Genomic DNA, 26683 nt, shown 5'->3' on the forward strand with positions numbered 1-26683 from the left:
TTCTCTAAGAGATCCAGACGGGGGGCATGCAAACATTCACTGCACGTGTGGGCCAGGGAGAGGAGTGCAAGCTTGGTGGTCATTTCATTCCAAGCTTCAGAGGAACCTGCAGAGCCCCTATCTATGGTGCGGTGGGGTGGGGGAGTGGGAGAGGGCAGATGCAGAAACACTCACCAGGGCACTAATTTCTTGCCTTAATCCCTTTGGTTATACTGTTTATTTCCAGACACACCCTTCATAATGATGCTGAAAACCACGCCCGGAGCAGTGAACCGACTGCTCTCCTATCTTAGAGGAAGAACTGTGGAACTCGACATGGATATCCTTGATACGGTAGCATCAAAAAGCAGAGTGAAGGTCCCACAGTCATTTTTATTTAGCTACTGACCTATCCATGATTACACAGTCATGACAGCACGTTACAGCAGAGCCTGCTGACTCATCTGTCGATGTATCAAAACGCAGAGGGATGTGTTGGGCACTTCAAGTCCATTACAAGAGGCATGATTTTGTTCCAGGCTTATGTTTATTAAAATCTAAACAAAGGATTCCTCTGCAAGGTATTTTCCCATGTGATAGAGACAGCTGCCCCACTGCCCTCCTACATTCGCTCTAACTTCCAGTGACAAAAAAGGCAGAGGGTGATACATGTCATTGATTATAAAAATCTATGCTCTGTAATTTAAACAAATTCCTTTCCAATGTGTTTAGTTATTTCTGAAGAACTCCATGGCTCGTCAGTCGGCTAGCAGGCCAATGGACAATCATCGCTAACTACAAAGTACTTCGAGTCTATAAATTCATCTCTCAAGTTTCGACATTTAAAGAAAAAAGCACTGGGCAGAGAATAATAAACAAAGACGGGATAACTGAATCAATCCACTGAATCAGTCCATACCAGAGTTCTTCATGGCCCATCACCAGAGCTAAATTTATTCAAAAATCAGATTCCAAATGTCCCACAATCTCTTTCAAATGTGTGTTTTTACAAATTAGGGAATCACCATTTCTTTACAGGAGCACGTAAACAGTTTTCACCTCTGAAGGAGGGGTCTGTAAAACCTGAGAACCCGTATAACTGAGAATCTCTTCGGAATGACATGTTTACGCTGAGAGAAGGGACAGTGGTAATGTTCTCTCATGGTTCACAGGCTTTTGTTGATGTTGCTGGTGTTTTCAATCAAAGAAAAGATGGAGTATCTTTTCTAGGTCTTGCAGGCCACTTTCTCTTTTTATCATCTATATGATTGTTCAAGTAGAACAATTATTAGAAATCTTTAAGCTATTATTTCTGGGCCTTCCTTAATTTCCTTGTTAAAAAAAAAACTACATTGGAAACATGCAATACCTGATTATTCAATTAGATGAAGCAGCACAAGAAGAGATCCAAGGACACCCCTACTCACATCAGACAGACAACTTGGATCTGAAAGATTAGCACATTAAATGACTGCCAAATAATCAGATTCCAAACATTAAAGACAATTACATATCAAACAGACAGCCAAACACAGTGGTATGTTTTAAAAGATTGTGCCCACAATAAGCAAATGACATAGTGATGGAACATCAGAACAAAGCTGATGAATAAAAAGGCATACTCTAAAAGTTCAGGACTAGAAAGAACAGTTCTTTTCGGTTTGTTTTGTGTCTAATGTAGGAGGAAAGGAAAACAGGTGTATTCAAATCATTTTCAGGTGAAGGGTTCTGTCAGTTGAAGCAGTTAACGGTGACTTCTTTCTCCCCAGACCAAAGCAGTCTTTTCTTCCATTGGCTTCTGAGAACGTGTTTAGTGTTCCGATGTGTAGAAGTGATACATCAGGGCTACAACCAGTGCTGAGATGGCTGGGATCACCCAATTGGTCCACCAGCTGGAAAGAAACAGCAGTGACGCTTGCATGGTGTTCGAAGGAGGGGACTCGAGACTGTGCTCCTTCTCTTTACCATGGAAGTCACCATGGCATGTTTTTATTACCTCTCTAACCTTTTTGGATGAAAAGGTAACTCTGAATTGCTGAAAGTGCAGTGAGTGCAACACATGTCCTGGTGTACTGGCAACTGGTCTGTCCTTCCAGCCTTATAAGAAAACTAATGTCCTCCCAGTTCCATTTAGATCTGTTTCTATGTACTTATACAAAGAGCTATGAATCACTCCCCCAACAGATGCCACCTAGAACTAGTGACTTATCGAAAAGACATCAACTCTGGGTTATACATCACAAGTTCACGAAAGTGAATATTCCTAGCAGGTTTTATTCTAGTTACACCCATAAGTGAAGAATTGAAAATGGCACTGAACTGAGAACCAGAAGACCAAGGTTCTCATTTCAAGAGAGCCATCAGCAAGCTCTATAGCCAAGGGCAAATCACGTCTCCTGAGCATAAAGTTAAGGAGTTTGAAGCATGGGATTACTACGGTTGCTACTAGCACCACAGCTCAACATTCTGTGATTTTGTTTTGAAAATCTACTCTTTACATGTGTGTAGTAGGTTTAACGTGTTAATAAACAACATGCCCAAATTATTTAACCTGTGGTCCATAGGTGTAAATTCACAAAAATCCCTAATTTACACACTGTTCAGTCCTGATGCATAGAATTTTTGATCTACTATAAATGACAGATGATATCAGGGGCAGGGTTAGGATGATCTTCAATACAGATTTGAACCTATAATTTCTTACAAAACAGAAATTAATGTATAGGTTTTAGAACCTGAATAAAGAGCTGGTAACAGCTACGTATGTATTTTCTGTCAAAGTTTCTACCCTTTAATATTCCTCACATATCAACCCATTCAAAGATCAAGTTCAAAATAAAGATTTAAACTGCAAAAGGATTACAGTGTAATTTGGTAGGTTTTCAGTTTCCATTTAGAAGGAGACTGACATTTCAGGGGAAAGCAAGAAGAAATAAGGAAATACTGCAGGGAATGTACCAGAACACCGACAGCCTGGGGGCAGCAAAATTTGACAGGGCGAAATTAATAAGCAGGACTGTGTAGCTTTGAGCTTGGGTCCACAAAAGATGTATATAATGGCAATTAAACAAGCCAGGATGGTAGAGCTGCCAAAAATGTCATTATGATCTTAAAGTATAATAAAGCAATCTAGTCCCTAGAACAAGTGATTCATGCTACACTTGGATTACTGGGTTCAATTTTAAGACCAACCTAGAAAAGGGACAAGGGAAAACTGAGCCATGCTTAGGGAGATATAATCATGACAATTTAAGAAACTGACCACATATCAAATGAGGAAGGAAATGAGGAATGTCTGCCTGGAGATTAAAAGATTGCCCGGGCCACAGGACTGCCACGGGGGAACAGGAGACTACATTTGTTCTGTTCCTTAAGGTGGATGCAGCTGGAGGGTGAGCTCCGGGGTCGCTCTGAAGTGCCCACGGTCGGAGCTGTCAGACAGTTGCGGACGGAAGGCCCTGGGTGGTCTGGGTGCTAAGTGGAGATGACCCCTGGCCTGTCCACTGAGAGGCACACGGTGGGAGCCGGAGCAACAGCGGCGCCTCGGATGAGGGGACAGGCCCCCAGTCCAACTCTGATTCTAGGAGCCTTCTGACCACAGTAATGCTTTTAAAGAAAACTACCACATACCTGGAATTAGAATCAATAGTAGTAATAAGAGTTTCCTGAAACACAAGAGAAAAAGTAAAGTAAGTTAAAGGGAACATCTAAACATTTATTCAATTGACTAAAACCTGTTTTAAAACAAGATCACAATAGTTTATTCAATTCATTCTTCTTATTCAGTGCATTCTTCAAAAAAAGTTGAAAGGGAAAATTATATCATAAACTTCTCACCTGAATACCTAATTTCACCATTTTTTCAGAAGAAAAAAATTAGATAATTTGAAAGAAAATGTTAAAAATAGGTTACCTAAAATATTCTGCACATCTAAATACTTTAACATAGAAACCGAACACAGGTATCATTTATACATACACAGAACCTATCACTGTCTTTAAGGTTTCATTATCTTTAAGTTTCATTCTTCAAAAGCATGAATGAAATGTTCGATAAAAACATCAGTTACTTCATCAAATCTCATATGAAGTAAAAGTGTACCCAGATTATATAAAAAGACATGCCAACCAAAAAGAAAAAATAAGAAGTATCATTTAAATTATAACAGTCTGGACCACCTTTCCTGGCCTTCTTTAACTCTGTCAAGAAGGCTCTAAAAAGACACTGGAGGCCTCACAGGCTGACTTCACACTGTCACCCACCAAGAAACCTTCAAATGCCACGGTCTTTCACAGCTACAGCCTGTATTACTTTCCAGCACTTTCTGAGAGGGGTCCTTCCTGTCAGTACCATGAAAATGAACTATGGATGGCTCTAGGAAGATGCATACTTCCCCAAACAGTGGGGTAACTAAGGCCTAGTGAAATGTAAGCTTTTTCAGGCTTAAAAACTTGTTAAGAAGCATTCTTTTGAAGCGCCACACCAGCAGAAGTATTAGTGCCTCAAAGAAAGGTAGCCAGAAATAAGGCAGCTTCACAGAGAGTTCTATCTCTGTAGTTTCCCAAAACACAAGATAAAAAACCGTTAGCAAAACAATCAGCGATTTGCAGTGAGGCAGAGCTACACACAGCAAGGCGAGTTAAAGACATTCCCGTGAAAAGGCAGAAACCTTCCAGGAAGAGCAAGCAAAGCAGTTATGAGACCCACCAACCTGGTAACATGGCCTTTAAGATTCCTGACACAGGAGGAGGGAAAAAAATAGTCATTTAAAAGAAAACTTCAGTTATTATCTTTTTAAGCAATATTAAATCTTAGAGACTACAAAAAGTATTCGTAACTACTGCAAGATTAGGTTTCAAATTTCGTATAGATGAATAAAATTAATAAGGATTACTAGAAGTAACTGGACAATGAGAAAATATTATTTAGCTATTAGAGACATATAAAGAAAGACATAATCAGTTCTGAAACAAATGCAACAGTTCATTTAAGGTAAAATGTTATTGTCACACTAGAAAGCTAAGCCTGAAATAGTAAACAGAAGGCAAACACGGATCTGTTATTTTGTTATACTGAGCACATGCATTTCACCAAACATGCTGACAACTCTGCATGGAAACTTGGCTGGCTTGCCTTCCACTACTAGTGCATCGTCACCACCAGCAACAACAATGATCCTCTAAAGAGCTGAACTGTAAAAGATAATATGCATGTTTGATTGCTTATGATCTGTTAGGCTCTTAACCCAGGGATGCTTAAGAGTTAAGGCAAGTTTGAATTACCACTTAGCACTTGGGCCACAGTTGGGTTTTGGTATGTAACTAACAAATTTGTCAGAACAGGGGAAAAAGACTCTGGTCTTTATTACAGGCTGTGCCTTCTGTTCACTCCGTGACCTTGAGGGGTTCAATTTCAAGTAGGAAAAGGTTAATAATGAAATCAGTACATGATAAGCTCTCAATAAAAGCATGCAAAGCCCATCGAGCTTTTGCAAATCAAAGACACCTCATTTATAACTTCATCTCACTTAGCCTATTTCTTCACTGGAAGGCTTTCCTAAAAATACTGCTGATGGAGTGATGCCTTTCATGCAAAGGCTAGAGCCTACAGAGGCATGAGAGACTTGCAACTGCCAAGCCTTAAGTGGGTGCTAGCAGTGGTTCTGCACTGTGTGACCTTGAACAAGGTCAAAGCTTGGAACAAGGTTGAGTTTCATTGCTTTCACCTTCCCTAGAAGGTCCAGGGATTCCCCCATGATATCATGAGAACCAAATCAATTCACTAACAGAGCAATGTTCTGAAAACTGCAACCACAAAAATCTATCAGTAGGTATTGCCACTAATGATATCATCCATGTCAAATTGATAGATATGGATTTCCTTACTTAAAAATGCGTCTCTGTGTCTACAGATATCTTAACTTGGCAACTTCACCTGTTTCCCTTTGGGCAGGTTCAAGCTAATAATCTTTGGTGCAGCTTATTGCACAATTCGAATATTTTCAGCAGGCAAAATTTCAAAAATTCAGACCACGGTGTACATTTATCAGACTGGAGATAGATGGAATGGTTATAAGACACACCCAAAAAGGAACACTCTCTTCTGATAAACGAGAAGCACAGAAAAGATAAATCTAGGAAAGTGGTCATGTATTTTCTTTCACTGTGTTTGCTTCTGGCCTCTAAGAAAAATAGCAAGTTCCTGTCCCATATTCCTCCAGTTCTGCTCTAAAGTCAGCAAAGTCACATATGTTCTAAAGGAAGAGTCTGACTCTCAGAAGTAAAACAGTTATGCAGGAGATCTTAGCTCTAACTGGTGCTTTCTGCTGGTAGGAATCGTGGTTCAGGACATGGTTGGACCTACATTAGTTCCAAGTTCAGGTAACAGGCCTTAGCAAATCCTTGTTTTACTACAGCTGAATGATATGCACCAAGCTTACTAACATACTGAACACCTAATGGGAAAAATTACACTTTTTCCCTGACAGACTTTGGAGAAAAAGCAAAAAACTTCATGTATCACAGAATTTCAACCGTCCAAAAAGGAGCCTCAAAAAAGGTACTAAGTCATCTAGTGAGGTGATCAGTTCAGAGAGAAGGGCTAGTGAACCAGGGCATAAAAGTAGCACTACTAGAATTATTTTCCTTTCTTAAGGAAAAATACATCAAAAAGTTCTTTAATTAGCATTAAATTCAACCAACAAATATTTACCGAACACCTACTATGTCCCAGAGACGTGGAGATGAAGAAGACATAGGTAGTGTCCTTAAAGGTTTAAGTATTAAGACCTCTGCTCAGATTTTAAGTTCTCTGAAAAGAAGGCTTATGTCAAATCTTTCAGATCAGAAGCACAATGCTACTTATAAAAAGTAGCTCTTCAAAAGGTATCTGTTGATAATTATGGTGAAAAAGTTATTTTAAGTATTGAGAGTCTTGTGAAGAGAATACACAAGCTATCCTAATGAAATATACTGACCGGCCTAAACAAACAAAAAATTTTGCTGAGACAACAGGGTACATATTCATCTAACCTAGAAAGACCTATGCTGGCCTCAGGTAAATAAATGCCTTCCAGTTTGACAGGTATGAAATACAGTGCAGATAACTAAAGCCATCGAGATACTGGAGATGGTCACACTTACCGAAGGCTTGGTTATCTTTGACCTGTCATCCTGCAATTAAAAAAAAAAAAGTAAGCTCCATTATGAAAGGAAAAACTACCATTTCCAAAGTAAAAAAAAATTATTATTCAGTAATTAGCATTTTAGGTTCCATCTAGGTTATCAAATACACAGTTTGATCCATCTGACTGCAAAAATTAATAGCAGGTTAAGTGCCTAGCTTTATTTCAATCTGGCATTCCAAAGTTTAAAATAGCATCCATGATAGTCATATTTATATGCTGATCTGTATATATATTTATGAGACCCGGATTCTGATCTGTAATTCAGGGAGCAGCTGAGACCTAATTAGATTCTTCCCTTCTATCCTCTGAAATTCACTTTGAGGTGGGGAGGTGGGGTGGGTGTGTGTGTGTGTGTGTAATTTCTGTGTGTGTAATTTCTGTGTGTGTAATTTGTGTGGTATCCTCAGTGAATTCCTGTAGTCTCCCAATTATAGGGTTATCATCTACTCTCTAAAGGGTGATCACAGGTGAGGCAGAAATGCTGCAGTCACAGCCTGAAATCCCACCTGCTCTACCCTCACAAGCTTTGGAATGGAAAGAATAAGGACAGGATGCAACATTTTAAGGGCAGGCCTTTCCAATTACCATACAACTATTTCGCTTTGGTGACACAGAAGATAAAGATGAAAATATGTGGATGAATAAACCTTCCTGACACATGAAGCTTCCTTTCTCAAAGTACCATCTCCCACCACCAAAAAACCCACGTCCCACTCAATGGAAACTGCTCTAAAACAGATTTCCTACCTTCAGGCATTCCCCAAAGAGCCTACTTCAACCCTTCCTTTATTCACAGTCACTACAAGAAGCATCAATCAGACGCAACAAAACTTTTTGCATGGCTGTTTTTCATATGGTTTCTAGGTGTGCTCACTGGGGTTGAGGCTATTTGCTATGTTTTTTTCTTGTTGGAGCCCGCTTCTAGGAGCACCTTCACCCCTTCAGGTTGGCCACTGGTAACGTGCCCAGAGCTGGGGGAGGAGAAAGGAAGGCACTGGCTCGGAGGAGAGGTCCAGGCTCTCTCTAGAGGTGAGAGGGATCTACCTGTCTGCTCCAGATTCCAAGTTTGCACATCTCCAAGTTTGCAGCTATATTCCGGATAACTTTGGTTGACAGACGAGTGGAGTTATAAATGTACATTTTGAAATGCTGCAGAAGGGCCTAAATTCCTATTACAGCCCTGGGTTTACATAAAAGCCAAAACAAGCCTACATTTTTGCAAAATCAGTCCATGGCTTGCCACCAAAGGTGATGTTCTCAAAGGTCTCAGGTAGAGTGAGAAGGATGAGGACCACGTGTGGGTTTTACAGAAGGCAGAGTTTATTCATTTAACATAGTTGATTTTTTTTAAATTTCTAAATCATTTTTTAGAATTTAAATATCCTCAAACTAATGAAAGTAGAAAGGAGCTTCTTAAGAAAAATATTTTGGTCAAAAAAGAAAAAAAGACAAAATAACACTACTCTGGGTCAATACCCCCACCTTCTAAAATCTGCTGCTCAGGGAAACTTCAGAGTCTGAGATGCACCGTCCCCAGGACATGACCCTGGAGTGAGAGGATTCTAAGTGCTGGTGAAAAGTGCAACCAAGGAAATACAAAGAAATTTCTGGTCAATTTATTTCTAAAGTCAGGAGCAATTGTTTTTTGCTTTTTTCCTTTTTAAATTTTGTAAAATGCAAGTCTACAGATTTGAGTAAGGTCAGCCCACAGCCTTAAAGAGAAACAAGGCCCCCAAAAGGTGCTTACTGGATGCAGCTCCCCAATGATAAACGTTTTGGACAATTCTCGAGCATCCGTAGAGTGTCCGACATCCTCAAAGTTTTCAGTAGCATCACCTCCAGCTTGTTCCCTCAAGACTTCTTCCCCACCGGGGTGCTGTTTGAAGGACAGACAGACAGAAAAATGAGTATGTTTTCCAGGCAAATGAATTAAAAGGAAGTGGCCAGTTTACTTAACCAAATAGGCTACTCCAGAAGTCACAGATGACAATGTAGCAAAATAAATCATTCATAACCTGGGTGAAAACAATTCCTTTGTATTCAGTTTCCTACTTGAAAGTGCAGACAAACTTTCTCCAATAGTAAGACATTTATTTCCCGGTTATTCACATGGCAATAAAACCATTAGGCACACATTTTTCATCCTTTGGGAATGTCCTCTTTGCTTTTCCATAAAGCTCTCAAAATCTCAAAAAGCTTTTCTCAGTCTTTATCCAACCTACATCTTGTACGCATTTCCACACTTATTTAAAAGCCTTCCACTGGGCCACAGAATATTAGAATCCACTTAAACATGGGAAGCCGCCCTGGAGGTACAGGCTGTTGACTGGCTCACTCTGAAAGCCAGCCTGAAGCTTCCTGATGCATCCCCAAGACCGTGGCAATGACAAATGTGGTTTGTTAATTCTCGAACAGTCTGTTTATTCTTAGGCACAGCCTGACAGGCACAGAAGCAACAACGTGGGAGACACAAAACGACTAACTTACGCAGCACCCACAAATTATGCAAATTCACAGATTGTTGTTTCTTCTGTGTGGGTGGCTTCATTCATGAGTTCCTTAACTTTTGGGTCCTGTTAAAGATATGTGACCATAGACAAGTCTCCCAAATGAAATCATTATTTTCCAATTACAGCCTATCTTCAAAGGAAAATTTCAAATGAGGTTAAAAACATAGATTGGCCTTTTGTAAACAATCATAAAATCATACAAGTTTTAAAAATACAGAATTTTGGGACTTCCCTGGTGGCGCAGTGGTTAAGAATCCGCCTGCCAGTGCAGGCGACATGGGTTTGAGCCCTTTTCCAGGAAGATCCCACATGCCGTGGAGTATCTAAGCCCGTGCGCCACAATTACTGAGCCTGCACTCTAGAGCCCATGAGCCACAACTACTGAGCCCACGCGCCACAACTACTGAAGCCTGCGCGCCTAGAGCCCGTGCTCTGCAACAAGAGAAGCCACCGCAATGAGAAGCCCCGCACACCGCAACGAAGAGTAGCCCCCGCTCGCTGCAACTAGAGAAAGCCCACGTGCAGCAACGAAGACCCAAAACAGCCAAAAGTAAGTAAATAAAATAAATTTATTAAAAAATATATATATATAGAATTTTATCTTTAAAGTGCTAAAATGAAGTAAACATTCTACTTCATAGACAGTAACACAATAGTCTTCACCTAAAACAAAAGGACAACTTCTCAACTGAATTTCTCGTCAAGCACAGGAAACAAAAAAGTACGTGTCTACATGTATGTATGCACACATGCATTGCATGTGCAAGTGTGCATGCATTATGCATATGTGTATGCATGTACACATGTAACCATTTATGATTTAGACGCTGCCTAAACCATTTATAAGGCAGTTTTCTAAGGAAAAAAAAGAGAATGAGAGAAACATCTTGGGTTATATTGGTTTGAATGACCACTGTTTAGGAAAAAATATAGAATAAATGAATTGATGCTAAAATACATTTGTTCTACTTTTTTAGATTTTTTTGGATTTTTTTAAACAATTAGTAAGGAAACAAAGCCTAAAAATTGATTTTTGGAAAAAAATAATTCAAGTCTTGAGAAGACAATAAATACGGGACTGGCTTGTTACGTGCAGGGAGAGACAAACAGAGAGAGACACATTGCCAAGGAAATCAAGTCTAAATCATGATGGTGTGGAACTCCACAATTCATCTTGTCACTGTCCTCACTCTTGTGACTAAGTTCATGCTGCCGTTTTAATAAGCACCCATCACATTTGAAGACTAAAAGAAACGCTCTTCCTTACCTGCTGGCGCCCGAAAGTCACAAAGAAAACTGGGAATGCTGGTGTTGGCGCCATCTTGGTTATTCCCAGAGACGGTCTATGTCTCCCATTTCTTTCCAGAAACTCTCAGAGAACATACTACTATCTTTGGGGCAGGTTATAGAATTTGGGGTAGCCCAAAGAAAAGGCAAGGCTTTGAAAAAGGAAAGTGACAGAAGAACAGGCATGCAAAGCAAAATTATCTGAGGATTTTCTAAAAGATTAAGGAAAAGACCAAAATGCCTAGTTACAGGCAGGCAAGATTAGAGGTAACAAAAAAGAGTCTGAGACAAACTCTGGTGAAGTCTGTATCAGAAATCTGTCCTGGTAAAGAGTCGCTCGCTAGGACCTCCATTCATCCCACCGTGTGCAGGCAGTCAGCCGCTGTAGAGCCCAGAGAGAGAGAAAGACAGGAGGGAACGTCAGGGGTGATGGTAGGAGGACCCAGGAAGGACAGAACCGGCAGCAGCCATGGCAAAACAAGCCATTCCCACTGGAATTGTCCTTCTAACAAAAAATATCCCATTTTTCCAGAGGAAGATTCCATTTTCCATGTGCATAATTCCCTGTCTGCTTCTGTGAAATCTCTACTTATTATAAGGTCCCCAAGTACCACCTTGCGCTGATAACATATGAGAATCTCCAGATACAAACTAGGGAACACCAGTAAAATAACTGGAAATAGCTTTCATTTTTTACATCTTTTTGTATATAAGGGTTATTTGCAAGCAAATAAACAGGAAATAGATTTTAAAAGATGAAACACTGGCATAGTCCATAATTCAGAAGACATCAACTGTCACAATCTCTACCCATTCCTAAGAACACTTTCAGAAAGACACGGTAAATTCTTGTGGTATAAAGAGAATGGTGGCTACCAGGTCCTGAAATTACAACTGTCTTTTCTACTGCTCACGGCATAAATGCTTTCAGCGATGCTGGCACAGTGGATCTGTTCTCCTTGAAATGCTTTCTTCAAGTGGCTTCCAGTACAACAGGCTCTCCTAGTTTCCCTTCAACTTTATTTCCTCTCCTGATCTTCTCCGAGTCTCAACCCCAGTGCTCAGTCCTTGGCGCTCTCCCATTCCACCTGTACTAGCTCTCCTGGTGATCTTACCAGGTCTCCGACCCAGAATATGACCTGTTCTCTAGTGAGTGCAGTTCATTAGGCTTCCTTTGAGCTCCAGACTTCTCCCACATGCAACAGCCTACTTACCTGTTCACTCAATGTCTAATGAGCATCCTGAACATAACATAACCAAAACCGAACGTTTTACTTTGCCCCCAGATACACTTCTTCCCAGTCTTTCTATTCTCAGTGAATGTTGCCACCACGCATACAGTTGCTGCAGCCAAACACTAGAAATCAAACTTCATTCCTCTTTCCTTCTCACTCCCATCCATCAGCAAATCCAGCTGGCTATCTTCAAAACATATTCAGAACCCAACCACCTCTCCCCACTTCCAATGCTACCACCTTAGACCAAACCAGCATCTCCTGAATGGACAACCACAACTGACCCCTAACGGGTCTCCTGCTTCTTCTCGATCCTTCCCACGATCGACTGTGCTTCCTCCATCATGCCGTAAGGATTTTCAGATGTCAGCTTAGTCCAGGGTAGCTGGTCATAGTGGAAGCGAGAGAGGTAACAGGTAAAATCGAAAAGCAAAACAGACACACTTCAGTGACAGGTCTTCTGACAGGCCCTCAGACTTGCCAAACTAGTTCCCCATCTCAGAACCCCTACGTTTGCCTCTGTGTGGAATGCTCTTCTCCCAAACCTTGATGAGATTTCATCTGTCCCCTCGTTTATCCCTGCTCACATGTCAGCTTTTCAGAGCCCTTCGCTGAGTTGCCCGTCCAGAAGGGCCTGCCCCGTCCTCACACCACGGTCTCTATCCCCTCCCTGCTCTTTCCTTCACAGCACCTAGTACTCCTGAAGCTCTATTTTGTCAATCGTTTGTAAGATTCATGAGGACAGAGGCCTTTGTCCGTCTTACTCATCCCTGCTGCCCAATACCTAGTTCAATGCCTGGCACATGGCAGATACAAAGAAATATTTGTAAGCAAGTTTGGATAAATAAAGGAGATGTGCACCACTGATTACACATTGGTCTTAGAACTAGTATATACAACTGGTTAAGTGACTGACAACAACTTTCCCATTCCAACTATTCTAGTTCACACCCCTTTCCTTCTCCTGAACTATAATAGTTCTTACCATTCAGAAACCATATAATTTCATATTCAACTGTTGTTTAATTCATTTAATCAAAATATTTATGAATACTATGTGCAAAGCATTGCATGGGACACACAAAAGTACATGAAAAATAGACATGATTTGATCCTGAAAAAGCATACATTTAATTTGAGGTCAAAGAAGAAAAACACAGGGCTTCCCTGGTCGCGCAGTGGTTGAGAATCTGCCTGCCAATGCAGGGGACACGGGTTCGAGCCCTGGTCCGGGAAGATCCCACATGCCGCGGAGCAACTAGGCCCGTGAGCCACAGCTACTGAGCCTGCGCGTCTGGAGCCTGTGCCCCGCAACGGGAGAGGCCACGACAGTGAAAGGCCCGCGCACCGCGATGAAGAGTGGCCCCCGCTTGCCGCAACTAGAGAAAGCCCTCGCACAGAAATGAAGACCCAACACAGCCATAAATAAATAAATAAATAAATAATTTTTTTTTAAAAAAAAAGAAGAAAAACACAGATATAGCCTCATAGTTTTGACTATTCATGTGTGACCCACGGCAGTGATTGCTACCATTCTGTCTTCCAGGTCACTTACCCGTTCTTCTGCCTCAGTTATTCTGCTACTGATTCCTTCTAGTGTATTTTTCATTTCACTTATTGTATTGTTCATCTCTGTTTGTTTGTTAATTCTTCTAGGTCTTTGTTAAACATTTCTTGCATCTTCTCGATTTTTGCCTCCATTCTTTTTCCAAGGTCCTGGATCATCTTCACTATCATTATTCTGCATTCTTTTTCTGGAAGGTTGCCTATCTCCACTTCATTTAGTTGTTTTTCTGGGGTTTTACCTTGTTCCTTCATCTGGGACATAATCCTCTGCCTTTTCATTTTGTCTATCTCTCTGTGATTGTGTCTGCCCTCTGGTGGATGAGGCTATCTAAGAGGCTTGTGCAAGCTTCCTGCAGGGAGGGCCTGGTGGTGGGTAGAGCTGGCTGTTGCTCTGGTGGGCAGAACTCAGTAAAACTTTAATCTGCTTGTCTGCTGATGGGTGGGGCTGGGTTCCCTCCCTGGTGGTTGTTTGGCCAGAGGCGCCCCAGCACTGGAGGCTACAGGCTCTTTGGTGGGACTAATGGTTGACTCCTGGAGGGCTCATGCCAATGAGTACTTCCCAGAACTTCTGCTGCCAGTGTCCTTGTCCCCGCGGTGAGCCACAGCCACCCCCCGCCTCTGCAGGAGACCCTCCAACACCAGCAGGTAGGTCTGGTTCAGTCTACTGTGGGCTCACTGCTCCTTCCCCCTGGGTCCTGGTACACACAAGACTTTGTGTGTGCCCTCCAAGAGTGCAGTCTCTGTTTCCCTCAGTCCTGTCGAAGTCCTGCAATCAAATCCCACCAGCCTTCAAAGTCCGATTCTCTGGGGATTCCTCCTCCCATTGCCAGACCCCCAGGTTGGGAAGCCTGATGTGGGGCTCAGAACCTTCACTCCAGTGGGTGGACTTCTGTGGTACTGTTCTCCAGTTTGTGAGCCGCCCACCCAGCGGTTATGGGATTTGATTTTATCGTGATCGTGCCCCTTGTACCGTTTCATTGTGGCTTCTCCTTTGTCTTTAGATGTGGGGTATCATTTTTGGTGAGTTCCAGTGTTTTCCTGTCAATGACTGTTCAGCAGTTAGTTGTGATTCCGGTGCTCTCGCAAGGAGTGCCAGACATTAGAAATTTGGTTTCCAATAAGATGTGAATTCAGAAATGGCTTGGAATAGTGATGTAAATGATTGCACCAAATACCCTATCTGTATGGAAACAAACAAACAAAAACGTGGTTCCTTCACAAAAGCTGCTTTAGTGAGAGCTCCAGATTTGTGCTTAGAATGTTTTGCAATGATAGAAATGCTCTATATCTAAACTGTCCAATATGGTGGCCACAAGTGGCTACTGAACATTTGAAATGGAGCTGAAAAATAATGTAAATTTTATTTAATTTATTTAAATTTAACTAGCGATTTTTGTCTATTAGCTACCATATTGGAAAGTGTAGCTATTGACAATGCAAACATTTTTCAAGAGATAGAGACAACCTAGGTGAAAACTGAAAAGGCATTTCATTTGCAGTGAAAGACATGAACATTTATTTATTGTGTGTGTGTGAATAAAGGTGAGCTCAGTACATTGAGAAGGGTGCTCCTTTGCATAATGTGATGATGATTAAAGAAGTGGTGGCATCAGCTTTAATCTGAAAAAACACTCAGTGCAGGTGGAGTTCAAGTGTTCCTGGGATTGCTTCCTTCAGGAGAGATACCAAGGTTATCAGGGTTAACCCCACATTTGCAGCACCTCCCATCAGGGACCACATGATAAGCTTCATTCATAACCAAAGTTCCAAGAATCTCACGCGGCCCACTGAAAACTGCGCAGCTCCATGGTGTATCCCCTAGGACATAACAAAACAGTACGTGACCCAAACCTGATATGCAATGCCCTCATGGCCCAGCAATGCTACACCGCACTGTTCAAGAGGCGAAGGCCAGTCCCTAGGAGGATTGCACCTCGTCCTCTAACCCCTGGACATTCTCCACTTCAGGGATAACTAGCACTGAGAGAGAGACCACATACAACATGTAACTTTTTTTCAAATAAAAGTAAGAGTCCAGTTTCCCACATACAGGGGAGAAAGAAAAAAAAAAGAGAATATCAAGAGTAAAAGAGCAGAAGGTGCTTTACCAGACCACAAAAGTACAAATATATAAGGGGTAAGGTACAGAATAAGTGTTACAATCAATGAAGGCAAGGTCTTGGATAACTTTTGTATGTTACGAGGCCAAGAATTCTAAAGTCAACGTAATGAGAGTTATGCCTCACGTCCTTTTTAGAATGAAGCCAAAGAGAAATGCTAAATAAAGCAATAAATGCATTATTAGAGATTCCACAAGATCAAGGATTATTTTATATTATAGGTAAATTCTACTTCATATTTAATAGTACAGTAAATAGCAATAATACATTAAAAATGGATCTAGAAAAGCTGGGAAGATAAAAAAGATAAACTTACATGCCACTCCTGATACAGATGCTTTCAATAAATACTTAATATGAAGGCAATAATCTTAATCAGAAAGAAAATGTTGTGGGTAAAATCAAAATGTTGAATCACTCTAGATTTGAACATGCAGTCTGTAACTACTATTAATTGGGAAACTGATTATCGAGTGAAAATACCTTCCAGGTCCATTCTGCATTCCTACTGTTTGCTTCTATGGCCATTTACAGTTCCTTAGATTCTCTACCCAGAAAATAAAAATGGGTCTATATTATCTCTTTGAAATTGTCTTTGCTAGTTATATTCCTCTTTAATACAAATAATTTCATAAATGAGATACTTTTAGGCTTGATACAGAAAAATATGTTTTACTTATTCTTTGAACTTAACTCCTAGAATTCCTACATTTTAGAGGCTTTGGAAAAACAAGTTATAAAATTTCGAAGTCAAAGGTTAGAAGGTCTTGTTAGTAAGACAGCAAAGCCCTACATTCTTGTAAATAAACCAGGGAAGTGCTTCTCATCAAACTCATGGCTCCAGCCACCAAACTAGTCTTCCCCTCTCTGATCCCTCAGCACATTCTTAACCACCTTATATATTGCTGCTAGAATATTCATCCCCAAATATTGTTTTGACCCTCCCCCTACCCACTTAAACTTTTAGCTGGGAAATGGCTACTTAGAAGATTTTCCCAGCCTCCCTTGCAGCTGGGTATGCCATGTGGTTAAATTCTGCCTAATGTGAGCAGAAGTGTCAGGAGAACCTTCAGAGTGATGTGCACCCTTTGCCCTTTCTCTTCATCCCTTCCTTCATCTTGCTGTCTGGAAGGGGAATGAATGCAGCCTTTGAGAATAACGATGAGGGCCTGACTCTGGGGATAGGTGAGAAGTGAGCCAGAAGGAGAGCCCCAGGGGACTTGATGGAACACAGCTAGCACACCAGACCTGGACTGCAAAGCTCATTTCTTTATGACAGATGAATAAACATCTACCTTGTTCAAGCACAAGGGGGTTCTTCTGAGCTTAATTCTAATTACTACATCAATCACTTTGTCAAAAAAATACCATGTGGCAGGCACTGTACTAAGTCCTGAACATATAAAAGACATAGATAAACATACTCTGTGTCAAGAAACTTAAAACCAAATTAGGACAATGATCTTTATGTACATTAAAAAATTAGAGAAATATTAAGGGATCATCTTAATGGTTGACTGAACAGAGTAGAAGTCTAGAAAGGTAGATGCTTTTAAAAAATAATCTAGGCTGCTTTAGGAGAGTTAGTATTTGGATAAATAGAGTAGATAAAGATGAATAAGCTCAAGAGGAATATGAACACGAATGAAGGCTTACTGGCTGAAATATGCATGGCATACTTGGGGCAAATGAAGAGATAAGTGTGAATAAAGTAAAATATGTGAGGCTGTGTGATGGCTTACTTTACATGTCAACTTGAGGTGACACTTGATTTCTGGGAGGTGTTTCTAGATGAGATTAGCATTTGGATCAGTGGACTCAGCGGAGGAGATGGCCCCGCCCAATGTGGGCGGGCACTATCCAATCCATTCAGAGCTTGAATAGAACAAAAGGTGGAGCAAGGAAGAATTCACCTGTTTTCCTGTATCATTATTTGAGTTGGGATCTCTCATCTCTCCTTCCCCTGCCCTCAGCCTCCCATTGACTCCTCTGGTTCTCAGGCCTTCAGACTCAGACAATCACTCCACCAGCTCTCCTGGGTCACCAGCTTGCAGATGGCAGATTGGGGGACTTCTCACCCTCCATAATTATGGGAGCCAATTCCTTACAATAAATCTCTTCATACATAAATATATATATGAAGTATGTATGAGTATCTCCTATTGGTTCTATTTTTCTGGAGAACCCTAACACAGGCTGGATGGTTAGAAGGACCAAACCATTAGGGCCTTGAGAGCCAGTGTGAAGTGGAAGACAATGAGGGCCACTGTGGGCTCCTGAAGAGCAGAGCGACCATGACAAAATGCCGGATGGACCTGTCATGGTTAGAACAGAGAGGCTCAAAGCCGAGACAGGGAGAGCACCACTGCAGACATGCAGCAATCTGGCCAGCATGAACAGCACAAACCCCTCACTCTCCCTCTACCAGCCCACAGGCACCAGTCTTAATAATAAGCCACTCTCGGCTTCCTGAAAGTCGGCTGTCCTCCACCTCACCTGTGAGCACAGCATCAAAAGCATAAAACTCAACTGGAGATCTTAACTCAGGCACTGTAAATACCCGGTTTCACATGGATAAAAAGGCACCGCTTGATCATTTTTTCATTTGTTTTTGTTTGGGGGAGGCAATGAGAAAAGAGAATCAAGCACATGTCACCTCCCAATTACTATTGATAACCCTTCCCCATATCACTCGACAAAATGTTAAAGCAGACCCCTCAGTAGTCACGTATTTGGCCATAAGCCCCTGCACCTTTGTTGCGGTTTGGTCTCCAGCTGTCTTGGCCTCCACGTCCAGGCAGTACTGTGTTACGGAAGAAGCCCAGGTTTGGAAGCAGAGGAAGCTGAATTCAAGATCCGGCTCTGCCACGTCTTAGCAGAGCAACCCAGGAAGGTAGCAGCTCTTCCTGAGCTTCCATTTCTCCATCATTAGATACCTCTCCCACTTACACTACAGAGATTAAGTGATATAACTAGTACAATACCTGGCATGTAATAGGTGTTCCATCAATATCAATTTCGTTCCCTTTCTTATCCAATACTGCCCATTCAATACTGCCAGAAAGAACCTTGAACAGAACCTCGCACAGTGCCTGGTCCCTGTAAACTGCTGAGGCCAAGTCCAGCACCAAACCCCAAACCCCAAGGGACCCCTTCTTTCCACCCTGCCCTTCATCTTCAAGAGATTTCTGTGGATTAAATCAACTGGCTTGATCCTACTAAGCCACAGACCCAATGACAAGAGTTAATAGAAACAACATACCATAAGGACAAAGAACATTCGCTACATGAAATAATTCTTAAAGGTCATTAGGATGAGAACAGATAAGCAATGCAGCTGTGAGCTGGTAACTATCCTGCAGAGTGCTGTTATAGTGTTCTCTCCTTGAAAAGAAAGAGAAGCAAAATCATTCATGGTTACTTTTAGAGTTGAGACAGTAAATGTTTGGCCCAAAATTTACCATGAAACAAAGATAATTTTGCATTTAGTCAGTGTGCCCTGACCAATATTTTTAATTCTACCATCACTAAACTTATCTCATTAGGTAAAATAAGTGAGTTCATTGGAGACGTAACAACTCTTGGGATCTCTGAAGGGAAGAGTAAGTCCCAGACTGAGAAGTAAGGACCCTGGGGTAGAGGAAGGGGCAGGGACAGGTCTGCCTCCGAGGGACAAGAGCAGGGGACAGCGAGGCCAGGAGAGTTAGAACACACACCGCTTGCCTTGTGACCCAGCTCAGCCCAACGCTCCTCATAAGAACAAGTAAAGCCACCAAAATTGAGGGCCCAGTGGAAGATGGGTTATGATCTAAGAGGGGCTATTCCTCTATCTACGCTAGGATCCATCTTGAGTTGGAATGGCCAAAAGATGAGAGGACAGGACAGGCTACAATTGAGACTGAAAAGGAGGATTGAGGGTGGAACCAGTCCTCCTCAATACCAAATTATTAGGCCTATTTTTCCTTTTATATCTAGTGTTAAGAATAAAAAAATTTGGCTAAAACAGGCAACTGGAGGCAAGGGAGAAATAAAACAAGCTGTCAGGAAATTATCCACGCTGGCCCAATAGCCATTCTGCATCGATTTTCTAATATTTTACACTTGTAAACTTTCGCTTATTCATTCAATAAATAACTATTTATTGAGTCTTTTCTATGTGCCAGCATTGTTCCAGTTGCTGGGATATACCGGGGAATAAAGCAGAAAAAAATTCCTGCATTCACAGAGTCTACATTCCAGTGGAGGGAGACAGATAAGCAGTAAGCATGAGAAATAGGTTACACGGTATGTTAGAAGGTGACATGTGCTATAGGAAAAAGAAAAACCAGAGCAGGGTGGTGGGGTCCAGAATGCAGGGGGCTGAATGCAGATGTCCAGCTGTAAATGGGGGGTCAGGAGAGGCCTCGTTGAGAAAGTGAAGGAGTGAGCATGCTGCTATCTGGGGGATAACCTTCCAGCGCAAAGGGTTATGGTGGAAGGGTTCCTGGCACGTTCTTAGAAGAGCAAGGGCATCAGCACGCATGACGCAGGATGTGCCAGAAGGCGGTGGGACCTTGTAGCTGCCTTACAGGCTTGGCTTTAACCACGAAAGAGAGGGAGCTGATGAACGTGTTTTTTGTTTTAACTCTTTATATTGAAAATAGCTGCAGAGAGGTGCCATGCGCCCATCACTCAGATTCCTTCAATGGGCAACATTTTCCATAACTGTAATGCATCGTCAGAACCAGCAAATATCTTAAATAGGAGCCCCTAGACTGACTTAGAGTTGTTGTGTGCACTTGTGTGTCTGTCTGGTGTATCTTTGGGTCCTGGTCTGTGGCACTTTCCCACATGCAGATTCACAGAACACAGGACCATTCTGTCACCACAAAGGCGGAGGCTCCCCCTCCTGCCCCTTTGCAGTCCCCCTCCCCCACCACCTATCATCTCTTCTTCACTTCTGTGACCTTGTCATTCTAAGAATGTCACAGAAATGGAAGCACACTGTGTGCAATCTTTTGAGACTGTCTTTTTTCACTTAGCGTAATACCCTTGACACCCAGTCAGGTTGCTTTATTCCCTTTTTACTGCTGAGTTGTCTTCCCTCTACGCATGTACCAGTCTAACCAGGGACCCACTGAGGAACATGTGAGTTGTTTCCAGTTCGGGGCTTTACAAATAAAGCTGCCAGCCCAACAGCCACTCTGTATCAATTGTCTGATATTGTTTACACTTACAAACTTTTATTCATTCAATCAACCAATATTGAGTCCTCTCTCTGTGCCAGCATTGTTCTAGTTGCTGGGATTTGCATACAGGCTTTTATGTGGACATAAATTTTCATTTCTCTAGGACAAATGTCAAGGAGTGCTACTGCTGGGTCATATAGTAAGTCTATGTTTAGCTTTTTCAATCAATCAATCAACAGGTAGATTGATTTCCAGAGTGTCTGTACCATTCTGCATTCTCACCAGCAACGCATGACCAATTCAGCATTTCTACATCCTCACTAGAACTTGGGTTACCAGTATTTTTTATTCTAACAAGTATGTTATAGTATCTCACTGTGGTTTTAATTTGCATTTCCTTAGCAGCTAATGATGTTGGACATCTTTTCATGTATTCATTTGCCATTCATATATCTTCTTGGAGGAAATGTCTATTCAAGTATTTTTCCCATTTTCTATTTGGATTATTTGTTTCCTTATTGTTGAGATTAGAAAATTCTTTATATATTCTGGATATAAGTCCCTTGTCAGATATGAGAAAAAGTTTTCTCCTAGTCAATGGCCCTGTCATTTCATTCTATTAACAGGATCTTTTAAAGAACAGCGTTTTTAATTTTTATGAAGTCCAATTTATCCACTTTTTCTTACATGGATCATGCTTTTGCTGTTGTGTCTAAGAACTTTGCCTAATCCTAAGTCTCTTCAAAATTTTAAAATTTTATATTTAGATCTATGATCTACTTGGGGTTAATTTTTATATAAAGTGTGAGGTTTGGGTCAAGATTTATATTTTTGACTACTGTTGTCCAATTGTTCCAGAACCATTTGTTGAAAAGGCTGTCCTTCCTCCATCAAATTGCTTTTGCATCTCTGTCAAAAGTCAGAAGTAAAGTATTTGCATGGGTCTATTTCTGGTTTCTCTACTCTGTTCCATTGATCTACGTATATGTCTCTTTGCCAGGACCACGCTTTCTTGATTACTGCAGCTATATCCGAAGTCTTAAATTGGGTGGTGTCATTAGCCACTGAAGGGTTTAAATAGGAAAGTGATAGAATCTGACATCTTAAAATAGCACTCTACTACCAAAAGTACACAGTCAGGGGTGAGGGCCACCAGGCTGGAGGTGATGGTGCTCAGAGCAGGGAGACGGCGTAGAGGGGGAAAGATTAGTCGGATTCTGACTCCTTTATAAAAGTTGAGCCCACAGAATGTTCTGGGGGATTCAGTGTGGGAGTGAGAGAGAGAGAAGGATCAGACATGACCCCAGGGTTTTCGACCTGAGCAAATGGGTGGAAGTGTCATCACTGAGATAGGGAAGGTGACAGCAAGATGTGTGAGGGAAGGTCAGTTCAGTCTTTAACACGTTGGGTCTGAGAGGCATGTTAGAGATCTGAGTGGAGATGCAAAATGAGTTGCGGATACAAGAATCCTGAGTGTAGGAGAGACATCTTTGTGACCTGGAGATAGAAATCCAGGAGCTGTCAGCACATTTAAAGTCGTGACACTGGATGAGACGGCTGAGGGAAAGTGGAAAACACTGGGCCCCGGGGCCTCCGACACTGCAGGATGAGACAGAACATCCCCCTTTCTGGTAAAAGACGTTGGGGGGGTGACCTGAAGAGGGTGGTGAAAGGAGGGCACACCAGGCAGAAGGGAAACTGCACAAAGGTCTTAAGTCAGAAACGAGCCCGACTTGTTAGGGACACAGAAAGGCGTGGAGGGCAAGGCGACAGTGTTACCAGCTGAGGTGGGAGAGGAAGGAAGGGGCCAGATCACGCAGAGTTTATTACACCAGGAGAGAGATGGCATTTTATTCTAAATGCATTGGGAAGCCATGGAAAGGGACTAAGCAGAGAAATGACAGTCTGTTTCTACAAAATGAAGTTTTTTATGTTCTTCTAGAAATTACATTCTTTAACATAATAACAACATACATTACCTGAACTGAAAACTCATAAATCAACAACCAATGTGATGGAACCACTGAAATCCTGAAGACTATGTCAGGACACGAGCTCTGAAGAGGAAGATAGTCTAACAACTAGAGCCACAAGAAAGGAAGGTGCAGACGGATGACAGTGTGAAGGAAGGAGGGAGAGACCCTTCCCGAGGCCCCCAGGAACCACGTGTAAGTGAGACGGGGAAGTTGGCGGACAAGGAAACACGGTACCACCCACAGCTCAGAGGGCAGGATGGAAATCAGCGAGGGGGTGGGAAGGGGAGGGCAGGGGATTAGCTAAATCCACAGAAGGATTTTCTCAGAGCAGTAACCTCATCAGATTTCCACTCAGAACAAGCCCTTCCAGGCCAGTTATTTAAGAGGCCTTTAGAAAACAACATTTAACCTCTGCCCGCATGCCCAACAATCTCTTTCTTGAATGAAATAATACAGATTCTTAAAATCATCCAGATGTCATCTGTGTTAGGAACAAATGGCATCCTTGAAGACTCCTCCAGAACTTTCTCTACTTAAAAACTCCCCATGGGCAACTGGAATGGCTGTTTTCTCCACCTTCTAGAAGGGAACACAGTAAAACGACAGCAGATGGAAAGAAAAGCACATTTTAGCCCTTTGACCTTCCAAAGGTTTTCTTTTTATTCTTTCACAACTCCCCTCTGCTTTCTCCCTGGTTCCTATGGAGAACCCTGGATATGGGGGTCGGGGGGAATCTCAAAGCAAATAACAGCAGCTGTGTACCAACTGGATGTCTGTTTTCTTTTAAAGCTGTACTAGTTATCTTAGGTCCCCTGCCCTAGTCATAGAGTTAGTGTTTTCCACTTTCCCTAGGCCATCTCATCCAGTGTCACGGCTTTAAATGTGCTCACAGCTCCTGGATTTCTTCAACATATAAATTCTCACATTCACCATTGTGAGATGAGGCTCTGATGCCTATTTACGCAAGATGCCTGAACCACCTTTACCACCAAGGATCCCTTTATATTTTCCTCCTATGGATTTCATATTTGCTGAGTTTTATTTACCAAACTATGTATGTTAAATAATAATAACTTTTCCATTTCACACTCATCAAAGACATACTTGTAACTGCAGTTTTTTAGTAGTATAAGATTCAGGATATTATCAAACTTCCTTGAAAAAAGCAAAGGCATTTGGGATTTTAGCACTAAATATGACAGTCCTACCAACAGTAAAGATGTAGGGTCCTCTGTGTTTTTCAAAATTAAGGACACTGAGTTTCAAGCACCCACACTCTCTTCCTGGCCCCCCAGGGTACTGAGGTCCCCCAGGCTTGGAACCAGTCGTCTCTGCAAAGCAGGCAGCCATGTTCAAGGAAAACAACAAAAAGTAAGTCCCTAAAACAAAACCTGCTATAGAGAATACTGCCTAAGACTCCGAAGGCAAAAGTGAGTCAGAAGCCAACAGCTTTGTAAGGCAGAATGCTGTTAAAGAACATCTAAGATGCAGATACAGAGCATCAGAATCCCAAGATCACCAGAAAAAGTTCTACAGAAACAAGTTTCCATTTTGATCATGTAAAGGAGGAGGACAACTTGACACAAAATATTATTCTTTATAATATTTTTCAGGAAGGTGTCTATTTCACAAATTAAACATGTAAAGACTTGAACTGAAAGCAAGTTAATATTACTGCCATCAATTATGTGATATTTTCTTCTCATATTCCACAGCACTCATAAAACCTGAATAAATGCTACTGCCCAAATCACAGAAAGGGAAAAGCAAACCATTTTTCTCCCTGGCCCCAAATGGCTGCATTTTCATTCAAAGTTCTACAATCATTAACCTTGCTAATAATATAATCAGAAATGACAAGACTCAAATTCACAAACATAAGTTCAAAAACTATAACTCAGAATTGAAAAACAAAACCCACCTACTTCAAAATACGTAGGCAGGGACTTCCCTGGTGGCACAGTGGTTAAGAATCTGCCTACCAATGCAGGGGAAACAGGTTCGATCCCTGGTCCGGGAAGATCCCACATGCCGCAGGGCAACTAAGCCCATGCACCACAATTAGTGAGTCTGCACTCTAGAGCCCATGAGCCACAACTACTGAGCCCACATGCCACAACTACTGAAGCCCGCGCGCCTAGAGCCCGTGCTTCGCAACAAGAGAAGCCACTGCAATGAGAAGCCCGCGCACCGCAACAAAAAGTAGCCCCCGCTCACCGCAACTAGAGAAAGCCCGCGCACAGCAACAAAGACCCAACGCAGCCAAAAATAAATAAATAAATAAATTTTCAAAAAATACGTAGGCAACAAGGCTCATAATCTCATAGATCAGTATCAGATAGTAACTGAACACCTGCTGCTATTGAGATTGCCAGCAATAAGGAGCCAATCTTCCCGCTCAGGTATCTACCCTTCTCTGGAAAACAAAACAGCTTTATAAGGCTATTATTTCAGGAGGTGGAGCTCACTGAACAACTTAGAAACTTCACTGTGTTCTTGAGCAGAGGGTACAATTTTTATAATGCTCTCCTGTTTCACACCTTCACCTAAAATCTCATGTTAGCACTCAGCTGCACATGATGCTACAGAAAGAAAGGCACACCACACGCTGACCTGTACAGGTATGGGAGTCTGCATTTACTGTGAAGACCATACACCTGCCATTGTGTTATATGTTTAACCAGCATTATTCTGTTTCTTATCGTAACCCCTCCAAGTTGGCACTATTGTCATCCTCCCATTTTACGTTAAATAAGGCATATGAGGCATAGAGAGCGTAGGCACAGATTAGGACCCCCTTCCACCCATCACAGTATATACTGTCTCAACATGAATACACACATGCATATACATCTATGATATATATGGAGATGTAGCCTATAATGAAAGTTCACTATTTAGAGGTAGGAAGGCAAAAAACAAAAAACAAACAAAAAACTTCTTTCATATTTGGGTAAGTTAGGGAAAGTAGAATATTCTTTAGTTACCACGCAAAAGCTTCATGAATTTCTGGAGCTTTTAAATGATGGAAGAAAGGGGGCAGGGCAAGGGAGGAGAAACAGATCTTCTGGGCTCCTTTCTCTGTTTCAAAAGAAGGGATGAGATAAATAGCACTGCCCTAATAAAGTAATGGAACAGGAGGAATCTAGGAAGAAGTGAAAATTCTGGCAGAGCGCCCTGCAGGTCTCTGAAGGAGATGTGTGTTGAAGATGCAGGAAGCCACTGGCAGGGAATCCTAGGATGGCTAAGCTGGGGCAGGAAGCCAAAGCCTAGGACACTGCATTAATCAGAGATGGTCACAAAAAGTGAAAACAGATAGTGAAAACAGTAAATAGAACATATGTCCCCTAAAAGTAGAATCAGATGTTCTGGGGAGGCTGGCACCGCCGATGACCAGCTAGAACAGGTTGCGTGAGCCTCCTCCTCGCTGCACACCTTCATCCTTCTGATCGGTCCCATTTCACAATGTCAGCCACTGTCCTGTTCTACCTTAATCCAGACCAGCTCTGGGAGCCGGTCTGTCACCGCTGATGTTAGGCCCTACTCACCAGAGTCGATGCCTGACGCCTCACACGGCCACTCCGGGTCCACTCCCCACCGCTGAACTAGACTCTGGCTGATACAGCACAGCTTTGTGTATAATAATCCCTGCCCA

At 41.9% G+C, this 26683-nt stretch overlaps 1 protein-coding gene across 2 annotated transcripts in view; it reads right to left on the reverse strand.

Annotated features, from left to right (window-relative positions):
* Positions 1-507: 507 nt before the first annotated feature.
* The window catches only part of LOC132347847 (cytochrome b5), a 28785-nt gene continuing 2609 nt past the window's right edge, over positions 508-26683 (reverse strand). Inside the window, exons 2-5 of one of the 2 annotated variants that reach the window (XM_059894734.1) lie at positions 8914-9042; positions 7123-7152; positions 3610-3644; positions 508-1871 (exon numbers count right to left, since the gene is read on the reverse strand). In XM_059894734.1, coding sequence (XP_059750717.1) covers positions 1790-1871; positions 3610-3644; positions 7123-7152; positions 8914-9042 — 276 coding nt within the window. In that variant the 3' untranslated portion in view covers positions 508-1789. The remainder of the gene's footprint in view (positions 1872-3609; positions 3645-7122; positions 7153-8913; positions 9043-26683) is intronic. The other variant, XM_059894736.1, reaches the window with a different exon arrangement.

Source organism: Balaenoptera ricei, chromosome 14, assembly GCF_028023285.1.
Source record: "Balaenoptera ricei isolate mBalRic1 chromosome 14, mBalRic1.hap2, whole genome shotgun sequence".
Classification (NCBI taxonomy): Eukaryota; Metazoa; Chordata; class Mammalia; order Artiodactyla; family Balaenopteridae; genus Balaenoptera; species Balaenoptera ricei.